This window comes from Colobus angolensis, unplaced genomic scaffold, assembly GCF_000951035.1.
Source record: "Colobus angolensis palliatus isolate OR3802 unplaced genomic scaffold, Cang.pa_1.0 Scaffold31, whole genome shotgun sequence".
NCBI classification, from domain to species: Eukaryota; Metazoa; Chordata; class Mammalia; order Primates; family Cercopithecidae; genus Colobus; species Colobus angolensis.
This window is the reverse complement of record NW_012116377.1, coordinates 10535370-10547836: the sequence shown is the minus strand read 5'-3', so window position 1 is coordinate 10547836 and position 12467 is coordinate 10535370. Positions and strand designations below refer to the sequence as shown.

General features: G+C 36.4%; 1 protein-coding gene across 1 annotated transcript in view; it reads left to right on the top strand.

The window, feature by feature from the left end:
* DIRC2 (disrupted in renal carcinoma 2) overlaps positions 1–12467 on the top strand; it is an 85149-nt gene that overhangs the window by 62510 nt on the left and 10172 nt on the right. The window contains exon 7 of the mRNA XM_011950798.1: positions 1736–1863. Coding sequence (XP_011806188.1) covers positions 1736–1863 — 128 coding nt within the window. The remainder of the gene's footprint in view (positions 1–1735; positions 1864–12467) is intronic.

Below are 12467 nucleotides of genomic sequence, written 5' to 3'. Positions count from 1 at the left end.
AACTGGGAGGCTGAGGCAAGAGAATGGCGTGAACCTGGGAGGCGGAGCTTGCAGTGAGCCGAGATCGCGCCACTGCACTCCAGCCTGGGCGACACAGGGAGACTCCGTCTCAAAAAAAAAAGAAAAATAATTTTCTGCTTGAGGACAAATTTAAGTCACTGGGCAAAAGTTAATTCATTTTTCCCACCAAAAGATGGCATCAGCTCTCATAGGAAGTCATTTTATTCTAGAAAACACAAACATGATTAACCATATCATGTCAAATAGTACAAAACAGAAGACAGTGTTCAAAGTTTTAAGAAAGACAGTCACATCATTACAATAGAAATTAAAATTAACTTTAGAAAATTCAAAGTGGAGAGAATATAGTAAATGTCGTATTTGAGATGGGATCAGCTATTCTATAACAGGAACAATTCTGAAGAACAAAATAAATTGTGCAGCCAGAGGATTGTGCCTATATAATCAACAGTTAATCTGCAGGTGAGGAAAAGCAGCTGGCAAGTGGGAAATTTTTTTGGCATAGCTAAATGATAAGCATCTCTACCAGATGCCCTTTAGTTTCATGAAAACTCAAACATGAAAACTTAAAATACTATAAAAGTCCCAAGTTTAGAAGAATAATATTCCTATTCCAGATGCTGTGTATGTTTTCTTTGCAGGAAGTTTACAGTCTGGTAGAGAAGACAAAAAATAAATGCAAAAACAGGACAATTTCCAATAGAGAAAGTGTTATGAAGAAATAAAATAGAAAGTGGAGATGGGATGGGGAAAGATTTCTTCACTGAGCCCAGAGGGCCTTTTGAACTGAGACCTGAATGACCTGAGGGGTAAGCAGGAGTAAGACATGAAGATCCGGGTGGTACCACCATTCCAGGCAGATGGAACAAGTACAGAAGCTACATATTGCTGTGGTAAGCAACCATGGCATGTATGAGAAAGAGAAACATGGCCATCCAACTGGAGAACAGTAGGAAAAGAGAGAGCAGTGGCAGGCAGCAGGTCACATAGGACCTGAGAGGCTCCAGTGAAGGCATCTGTATTTGTTCTTGGAGTGAGTTTGAATTTTGAGAGAGATCTTTGCAAGTTCATGTCAACAAATTAGCCTGATCTTCAAAACTGGGATAATATATATTCATTATAGAATGTTTGGAAAGTATAGAAAAATATAAAGAAAATGACAGTGGCACTTAAAAACTCAGAATCAGCCGTGCATGGTGGCTCATGCCTGTAATACTGGCATTTGGAGAGGCTGAGGTGGGAGAATCCTTGAGCCCAGGAGTTCAGGACCAGTCTGGGCAACATAGGGAAACCCTGTCAGTACAAAAAAAAAAAAAAAAATTATTTAGCCCAGCTACTCAGCAGGTTGAGGTGGAAGGATTGCTTGAGCCTGGGAGGTTGACGCTGCAGTGAGCCTTGATCACATCACTACACTCCAGCCTGGGCAATGGTGAGATCCTGTCTCTAAAAAAGAAAAAAAAGTAAACACTCAGAATATATCCTATAAATTGTAGATCCTGAACAAAGATGCCATTTTTTTGTGTTTTATAAGAGAGAAAAAATTATCACAAAGTAACATCATGTAAGAAAATTTGTTAAAAAAAAAAAACACAAAAAACTGTCTTTTAAAAGAATACATGGAAAATTCCTCAAGTAGTTGTTAATGAAAGTGTGTCATTTGTTTAAATAGTATTTTTAAATCCCACTAGAATTAATAGAACATTTTTGTTTTTAGGTTTGCAGATTTTATCAGGGGTATGCTGAAACTAATTCTTCTCCTCCTGTTTTCCGGAGCTACGCTGTCATCCACGTGGTTTACTCTGACCTGTTTGAACAGCATCACACACCTACCTTTAACCACAGGTGAACATAGGCTATTTTTGAACTTTTAATAAATATTTTCGTTCATAGAAATGTACATAACTCTGACAGTAGGACTTCTTCTTGCTTTCTATAAGTAATTGTTAAATATACAAAAAAGTTTCTCTTGTCCAGTCATCAAACTATCATCTTATCTAAAGAGTCCAAGAAATAACTAAAAATATTTTAATTGGTATTTTTCATATGGAAAAGAAGTATAATCTTTAGCCTTAAAACGTAGAGCATGGAAATGCTTATTGTTTTAAAAATTCCTATCGGAGCATAATACAAAGATATTTATCCTGGTTATAGTCATTATATCACTGTTAAACAATAATAAAAATTAACAAAGGCAAAAAAACTATGGTATACTTCAGTAAAATTATTTGAACCAGCCTCTATAGGTTTATTTTACATTTAGTTTTATTACATCACTAATATAAAGTAAAACTTACTGGAAATACCTGTTGAAAGTATATTACAGCCAGCTTACTTAGCTTATCTGATAGACCTGAAACATTTTTAGTTGCTGTTGTTTTTGTTGTCATTATTAATATAATCAATTCAGTCTATTAGTTTTCTATCGCTGCTATAAAAGTTATGCAAATTTAGCAACTTAAAACAACAGAAATTTATTACCTTACATTTCTGTAGGGTAGAAGTTTAACACAGGTCTCACTGGGCTAAAATCAAAATGTGAACAGACTCTAGGGAAGAATCTTTTTTCTTGCCTTTTCCAACTTGTAGAGGTCACCCACATTCCTTGTTTATGGCTCTGTCCTCCGCCTTCAGAGCCAGCAACCTTGGGTCGAGTTCTTTTCACGTCGCATTATGTGTGCCTTTCTTCCATCATTACATCTGCTTCTGAAGCCTTTTGCCTTCCTCTTTCTTCCTGCTCTTCCACTTCCACTTTTAAGGATGCTTATGATTACACTGGGCCCACCAAGATAATCTGGAATAGTCTCTCAATTTTAAGGCCAGCTGGTTAGCAACTTTAGTCCCATTTCAACCTTAATCCCCTTTGTCTTGTGAAGTAACATATTCACAAATTCCAGATATTGTCATGAATATCTTTAGGGGAGGGAGGGCATTACTCTGCCTACCATGGGATGTTTTTAAAATTGCTATGGCTTTATTATGGATTATTATTGGCTTATAAACCAGAGACTGTTAGTGCATCTTCCTTTCTTCCAGCAAAATATTAAGATGCATATTTTACATTATTTGCAAGTAATATTCAGCCACCTTTTGCATTATATATTTAATTATAGGATTATTTGTTATAAAGGTAGATTGTAAGATTGTAACAGTCATTTATAACAAGCATTTGTATGAATAGAAGTAAATAAAAGTCTGAAAGTGACTCCATAGGGACCTGTTGGCCAGTGGCATGTGTGTTCCATGGGAATCTTTGAAAAGGCAGGTGTTTTTGGTCTACATTATATGTAAGGAATATTGCATATCCCAATTTGAACCCCTATACTCTGTAATAAAAGAACCACCGGTTTACACATCAGAGGCATCAAATCTTTCAAGGACAGCCATTTATTTGGGATTACCTACCACGTTTGCAGTGATAATAGGGCGAGGGGATAAGGTTGCCCTATACTAAAAATTAGCAACCTCTGCACCAAGCCAGCCACCCTGGAGTGCCTCAGTAAACTCACAAGGGCAGCACAGGGATCCGCAACATCTGTCAGATACTGGTTGAACCTCTAGTTCAGAGAAGTTCCCAATTTCTGCATTAGATTCTGCTGCATTCTGTTTGATGACATCATATCTTTGCAAAGTAGTTTTTTTGGCAGTTGCTATGATAAAAAGGAAGTACACACAAGTGCCACACAAAAATTAGTGTGGAACACAAAATGAGGGTGGGGGGTGTCCAGTCTGATTCCAAACTTTTAAAAGTCTTGCAGTGCACATCAGTGCAGACATCTCATCAATAAGTAATTGTGGTTCTTTAAGATTGAAATAAAAATATATTTCCGTTAGCTTATGGGTATTATTTTTTTAATGGCTACTAAATTGTTAGGACATATAATACATGTTATTAAATAGTTTGAACCAAATGATGTGATTAATGGGATTGTTGGCTATTTCTTTTGGCCTTGGAACACTGTGAAAAAAATTATTGAGACACTAGGAGTGCTAAGAACAAAGAAGGCTTGGAAATCCCTGCTCTACACCATCCTGCCAACAGTCCCTCTTCTCTGTACACATGCTTAGCCTGGAAAACCCAGTTGTCCAAAGTAATAATTAGATACAGAGTAAAATACTGTGCACTGTTGTACACGCTGGCATCCTGCATTGGGGTTTTGAACAATTTTGGCAAGTATTCTGAGCCAGAGCCAGAATTTTTTTTTAAATTTTATTCTGGTATAACTTCATAATTTAGCAGTTGTACAACATTCTGGTAGAACAGTCTTAGTTTACAACTCTTCTTATTCATGGCATTACATTCAGTTTTTGTGTGTGTGTGTGTGATACTGTATGTCAAGTTAGCATCTGTGAGATTTTACAAGAACATAGTCATGAGTACATAAAGAACAGATTTCTTTCCCTTGAATTAAGTATAGAATTTGTATTATAAGATAGTACATTCCATTAAATTTTATGTCTTTTCAATTTAATATGATAAAATTAACAGCTTTATCTCTGGGTGGAGGATTAAGAGTGAACTTAATTGTTTAATCTCTTTTTTTTTGGTCTGGATTTGTATGAGTATGTTTTAATTTTATAGTCAGGGAAAAATGTATTTGAAAATTATACATCTTTTAAATCTTAAAATTGATGTGATTGACGCTAGTCAAGACCATATTTTACCAGTCTGGTATTGAAAACAATTATGTTGGACAGAAAGGAAAGCAGAATTCTAAATTAACTTAAGGCCAGAATTGAAAGATAGAGTTGATGTGGCCAGCTTAACAACCACAGAACTTATAAGTTCTACTGTCGTTTTCAATTGTAAGTAAGTTTTTGAATGTCACTTAGATACTCCTGAAAGATACATTTTTACCGTACAAGCACACTGAGTTAAGGACTAGATTTGTCCACATTCCTTCTCTGAATTATAGCAGGTTTTTGCCTCTCTCCCCTAATACTACTTAATAGTTACCTGGGTATATATGTCTTATCTTCCCTGCCAGTCTGAAAATCTCGAGCATGGTTTTTTGCCAACTCCCACTATGGAACCTAGCACAGGCCCTGAAGAAGGAGTGAATGAATGAATGAATGAATGGATAAAGTATATGTTAGCTCCATGTGAGCCGCTGTAAACATTACTTGTTGCCAATGGTAGTCAGCAGTTGTGGTCACTCTTATTCAGCACTTGCTGTAGGAAGGTAGAGGGGCACGTTTTAAATGGAACACGAGAATTTAAATAAATCTGTCACAGATACTCTTACAAGCCTTGTAAAAATCTGACCTAATTCCTTTTAAGTAGAAGAGGTTTCATGAAAGGAAACTTACTACAAAATCTAATTATAGACAAATCTATACCTTTAGGCTTGTGTTTAAAGTCCATAATGGCAAATTCATGTTTCTTTTTTACTAGTCATTCCTATTTTAATCAGGAAAATATCTAGTCTTTTTCCTCTTTCCTAGCAAACTTAGAATTTCTATTATGGCTTTTTATATATCAGAAGACTCTACATGAAATGTATTTATAAATATATGCACTAATTTAAACTGTTTAATAAATGGAAAGCTAGTTAATTTTGTTCAACCCATGTGTTATAAGTGCTACTGCTGTCTCATTAAAACTTTTTTTTTTTTTAGACAGTCTCACTCTGGCACCCACACTGGAGTGCAGTGGCGCAATTTCAGCTCCCTGCAACTTCCATCTCCCAGGTTCAAGTGGTTCTCATGCCTCAGCCTCCCAAGTAGCTGGGATTACAGGAGTGAGTCACCACGCCCAACCTCATTAAAACTTTCTATTGCAATCTCTCTATAGTTCACTGGTTGTGATATTATTGTTACCATCTTTACAGAAGAAAATCTGGGTCATTCCAGTCTATCCCAGAGCATACTGTTTTGATACATTTATTTGCTTACATACATCCTCTTGGAGTCTTTTCCTTAGGGAAATTCAGAATATTTAAAATTGCATTATGTCTTTATTAATTGAAGTACTTAGAATAGGGCAAATAAATAACCTCATGACTAGATAACATGAGTTTCAAAATCTTGAAGTTTATGCAGTAAACAAAATTGTGAAAACACGTTATTCATCTTATCTGAGAACTAGATGTCTAGCAGCCCTGTTAGCCACAACTCACCAAGTCATTTTGTACTGAACAGATGAATGCTTTGAAAATGGCATTTTGAAAAATGTTAGCACTTCGTTGAGTTTACTGAAACAGTATAATTTGACTGTTTGACAGAAGTTGCCTTGGGAGAGATTATTTATCTAATTTCATCTAAAGTTACTAGAATGCTATGACAGTGATATCAGAAACATGCTGGGTGGGGAAGTAAGGAAGGACAGCTAGCTAGACAGAAGCCCCCAGGGAGTGACAGCTGACCACAAGGTGACTTCAGGTGTTATTTTAAAGAAAGGAAACATACCCAGTTGTATTGAAAGGCATGCAACAGCTGGGTCAGTGGCTTACACCTATAATCCCAGCACTTTGGGAAGCCAAGGCAGTAGGATCACTTGAGGCTAGGAGTTTGAGATCAGCCTGAGCAACATAGTGAGGCCATGTCCCTACAAAAAATAAAAAAATTACCAGATGGCATGGTATGTCCTATAATCTTAGCTATTCAGGGGGCTGAGGTGGGAGGATCACTGGAGCCTGGGAGTTCAAGGCTATAGTGAGCCATGACCACTGCATTCCAGCATTCCAACCTGGATGACAGAGTGAGATCCTGTCTCTTAAAAAAAAAAAAAAAAAAAAGGCATGCAACATGTATAGGCTAGAGAGTAATCCTCTTGCTATATTTTCATGTATTTGGCCTCTGTTCTTAACTACTCTTCAATTTTATGGACTAAAAGTGACAAAGTCTTGTGCTTATGACAGACTGCTCAAGAAAGAAAAAGTAGAATATGGATTAAAAGAAGAGAATGGATTTGTGAAAAATCTTAATGTAAGAATCATTAAATGCGGAGGAAGATCATATAATGTTTATCTATGGAGATTTTCAAGAAGAGGAATAAGTCTTCCAGCAGATTCTGTGTTTCTTAGAGTTGGAGGGCTTGACTAGGCCATCAGTGAGTGTTCCATGATTTAATAGTACATTGCAGCAAAATATACCTCATCCTCTTTTGGAACCGCAGTTGCATATACTGCGTATTTTAATCAGCGGTAGATTACGAAGGCCACAGCAGTCACTTTTTTTAGGAAGAAATGTGATGCTGAGAGAAGAGGTACAGCTCAGTGATATAGAAAAGTATATCTGTGTGTGTGTACACGCATACATGTATATTCTATGTATTCAGCATGCTCAAAACCTATGGAAAAGCTATGTAGTTAGCAAACACTGTGAATGTTTCTTCTGGCTGCTTATTGTTTCTCTTTTTATGTACCTTCATTTGCAAAAGGTGTATTTTCACTTATTCAAGTTTAATTGGATTGTGAAATAGTTGTAATAAAGGTCTAATCTAATAATTCCCAGTTAACTTTCCTAACTTCATCGTGAAATAAAAGTTCAGTCAGTATGCACAATAATAAAAGTTTGCCCAGTAAAGTATATTAATGTTATAAGCCTAACTTTCAGAGAAATTTCTTGATTCTACTCCTTAAGATAATTTATAATAAAAATGTGTTGTGTTATTTTACAATGCTGCTTATTTCTTCATAAACCTCTAAGCAAATCTTCTATTATTCTTTTCCACCAAGAAGCACCTACAGGTTTTTTGATTTTTTGGTTTTTTGTTTTTCTTCTGAAACAGTCTCACTCTGTTGTCCAAGCTGGAGTGCACTGGTGCGACCTTGGCTCACAGTACCCTTGACCTACCAGGCTGAAGCTATCCTCCCACCTCAGCCTCCCAAGTTAGCAACTACAGCGTGTGCCGCCACGCCCAGCTAACTTTCTTTTTTTTTTTTTTTTTTTGTGTGTGTGTAGAGATGGGGTTTCGCCACATTGTCCAGGCTGGTCTCAAACTCCTGAGCTTAAGCGATTTGCCCACCTTGGCCTCCCAAAATGTTGGGATTACAGATGTGAGCCCTATGCCTGGCAAGATTTTTGTTTTTAATATCCTGGTTAAGTTCTCCTCCCTACATATATTTAAATTTGTTATTGATCTACTTAAATGAACTTTAGGCATCATCTAATATAATTTATCATTCAGTAAGTGAATCTCTTCTATCACATCCCAGGTTTATGTTCATCTGTCTACAACTTGAATATCTCCCAAAAGAGAAGACATTACCTGTTTTGTTGTTAGCTCTGGGGCCTAGAACATTCGTCCTCCCAGTGAGTTATAACTGATTTGAACAACAAAGCTCACAGAGAACAAGTCTACTCCCTTTCTCTTCCATTGACAGCCCTCAAAACATTTGAAGACAGCTGTCATGTCCTACCTTAGCTTTTAATCTAACCATCCCCCCCACCACCACCACCATTCTTAGAGCCATTCCTCATCGGATGTGGATTCCACACCACTGACCTGCCGGATCACTCTCTTCTAAACCTATCATAGCTTGCTAGGGTCCTCCTTAAAATATTTTACTAGAATTTAGCACACTTCCTGCTGCATTCAGCACCAAAGCTGTTGCTTCTATTGGTTAGACATGCCTTTTTTTTTTTTTTTTTTTTTGGAGAGAGGAATATAATTATCATCTTAACAATGTGCATATAAATGGTTGCTGGGGCAGCAGGTGTCCATCCTATTCCTTAGAGTAAGAGTGATCTGAGGTTATTTACTGCTCTAACATAGCAGCCTCCACATAATACGTATCCGATAAGTCGTTTTGAAGAAAGGCTTAAGCTAAGTTTTCCCTCTTCTATACTTAGACATTTGGGGCCAGTGTTATATTTATTGTGATTAAAATTCATCTTTTTGTTTGTAACCTTTTGATATTCTTTGTTTTTGGTTCTGTCATATAATGTGCAGTCACTTCCAGCTTTTGTGCTGAATACGGATTTGGGAAATATGCCTTTCATGTCAATACCATTGGATTAAAAAATACCAGGCCTTGTTATTTTTTGTTTTTTTCACTCTGACACAGTGAATTGGCAGAAAACATGCTAGAGAGTCTGTAGGCCTTAATCATATTATTAGCACTGCTAATTTACAGTGTTTCTAAATAAGCTGTTTTTTTACTTTTAGAACTTTGGTCACTTCAACTGTAAAATACTTTACCTGCCTCAAAGAGCTGATAGGATAATCAAATAAGATAATATATGTGAAAGCAGTTTTTAAAATATTTTTAGAAATTATATAAATCCAAGATTATGAAGTTGCAATTGTTACTGCTGTCTTGAGAATCTCATTAGATATTGATAGAATAGTTCTTATTCTTATCTGTGATTTGTTTTATAACCACTGATCCCCTAAGTTTTTAGTGTAACTTTAGTTAATAAAAATGTATTCATGCATAGTTTTGTTTCCCTAAAGTTTAGTAATTTCGTTTGTTGTGGGAACAAGGGTGGGAAGGAGTACTTTCAGGGTTATGATCCAAGTCATGTGCTTGAAATACATTCATTTTTAACTGTAGTTTGTGCTGCACAGGACTTTGTTTTTTGCAATTTAAAGTGTAGGCCCATGAAATTTTATTAGGTTTTTATTAGAAAAAAAGCCTGCATCAGCACTTTAGTTGTGTTTGTTCTGCTGAATTACCTTGAATTTTTAATTGAAAGGCAGTTGATTATAATTTTAGTATCAGTATTATACAAAGTTATGGAAATATTTAATGATCATGTAGTTTGAACCCTCCATGACAAGCAGGAAATTATCTTGTCTGCCTGACTTTTAATAGATGACATTCACCCACTGAATATATGAGACTCTAAACTGAAAACTCAAATGGAAGTCAAATTCAGACTTGGAATAATCAGCATCTGCTTTATGCATGCCCCAGAACACTGGAATATATTAAATCAGTCCTGACACAGCTACCTTCCCCCATTCTGATGATGAAGATCTTAATCTAACCCCTTTCTGGGTAAATTATTATGATTGTTTACTTATTGCAATAACAAGTGATTTCCACATGTCTATCCAGTGTAATAAAAACCTCTTGGTCATTACTTTTATAGTAATACAAGAAGCAAACACCAATACTGAGACAATTGAATGAAAATACCTAATTTTTGATTACTGGCCTCTGAAGTGGTATCATCCATTTATCCTACATATAGTAGCCCATTTGTCCTCCATATATAGGAATTCTAACAAATGAAGTGGGAATCTTCATGTCAAGGATTCTGCGCCAAGGCTATGTTATGTGGCTCCTGGGTATAGACATCAGCTCTTTGGGTCAGCTCACCTGGTGATAACCAATTCTGAGCTCATGAGCTCACAAACTCACATGAAGTGGAGTTGTGTCCACTGTCCATTCATTTGTTCATCATGAATTTTCTTTTAATTCTATTAACTAAGCTATACACATAGTAAAAAAAAATTCAAATTCAAGTAGTAGAAAAAGAGTACAGAGTGAAAAGTCGCTACTCTCCTGTGACCCCCAGTTTTCCTCTCTAAAGGCAAATCTGATTGCCAGTTTCTTCTGTATTCTCCTAGGGAATTCTGTGTATTTACAGACAGATAATTTGTATGTGCCCTTTATTTTAATATAACATACTTTTCAGCACCTTTTTCATTTATGTATCTTAGATGTTATTAATATTATTGTAATACATACAGAGGTGCCTCATTTTTAATTGTATAATATCTCTTTGGATGTTTTACAAAATTTTAATCAACCAACACCCCCCCGCCCCATTGGGAGTTATTTAGCTTGTTTTGAATCTTTTCATACTACATTTTTTTTGGTAAGTGTTCTTTGTATACCTATACTTGCATAGCAGTAGGATAAATTCCTAGGCTTGAAATTGCTAGGTCAAAGAGTAATTACATCATTTATTTTGATAGACATTTCCAATTACTCACCAGAAGATGAACTATTTACAGTTCCATCAGGAATGTTTAACCACAATAAAAACTGTATCTTTCCAACAACAGTTATTTATCCCTCATCTTCTAAGTTCTCCCAGGATTTAGATATATAGAAAGCCAAAATCCAAAGATTCTTAATAAGCATGAAATGAGGGCCAAGGGAGTTGTATGGTCTTGAGGTCTCAGGGTTTTCAGACAGAGTCCACTGCTTCCCCGTGAGATGTGTCAGAAGAGACTGGACTGACACATCCCATCCCCCTTTCTTTGTACCGTGCTTGATAAAAAAAAAAAAAATCATTAAAATCAAATCTCTCTTTTCAAGACTATATATTGATAGTTCTCTTTCAGTGTGTTCTTATTATATTTTCATTATTTTACCACATAGAATTATTCTATTAGCAAGATTGTGATTATTTTTCAATTATTACATTTTAATTTGTCTGATTATAAATTATATGTAGGAGTACATTTCCTTCAGAAATAAAAATGTAGGAAGTATTATTTCAAAACATGTTTCCTAAAAACAGCTAATTACATTGGAATTTGGGAATCTTTACTCAGAAGTAGCACTTGGTGGTCCTTAAGAGCTTGATTTTTTTCCTGTTATTTACTTCAGTATTTTCTTGTTTTAAACTCTTAGGCTCATCTATGTTTGGGTCAATGGTTCTCTTTCCTCTGACTACCACAGACTGATCAACAAATTTTTATTTTAAAAAATAACTTGATTATTATTATTATTATTATTATTATTTGGAGAAACAGGGTCTCACCATGTTATCCAGGCTGGTCTCGAACTCCTGGGCTTAAGCAGTCCTGCCTCAGTCTCCCAAAGGGATTACAGGCATGAGCCATCATGCCAGCTTGATCAATAAATTATTCTAGGCCAGGCGCAGTGGCTCACACCTGTAATCCCAGCACTTTGGGGGGCCGAGGCAGGTGGATCACTTGAGATCAGGAGTTCGAGGCCAGCCTGGCTAACATGGCAAAACCCCATCTCTACTAAAAATACAAAAACAAATTTAGCTTGGCATGGCGGCACACACCTATAATCCCAAATACTCAGGAGGCTGAAGCAGGAGAATCACTTGAACCCGGGAGGCAGAGGTTGCAGTGAGCCGAGAGCGCACCACTGCACTTTAGCCTGGGCAACAGAGCGAGACTCCATCTTAATAATAATAATAGTAAATAAATAATTCTAAAATGTTTTGGAAATACAATATTCTATAGAAGCCACCAATGATATTCCATCCCTAGATTTCCCAAGGTACCACTAATGAGTCATATGTAAGTAGAAAATGTGATGATTTATACGATCTACATCTAGCAGATATATTGTGAACATGAAGTATTAGGTTCTGTTTTGTTTTTAAGAATCTCTTGCCGGGCGCGGTGGCTCAAGCCTGTAATCCCAGCACTTTGGGAGGCCGAGACGGGCGGATCACGAGGTCAGGAGATCCAGACATCCTGGCTAATACGGTGAAACCCCGTCTCTACTAAAAAATACAAAAAACTAGCCGGGCGAGGTGGCGGGCGCCTGTAGTCCCAGCTACTC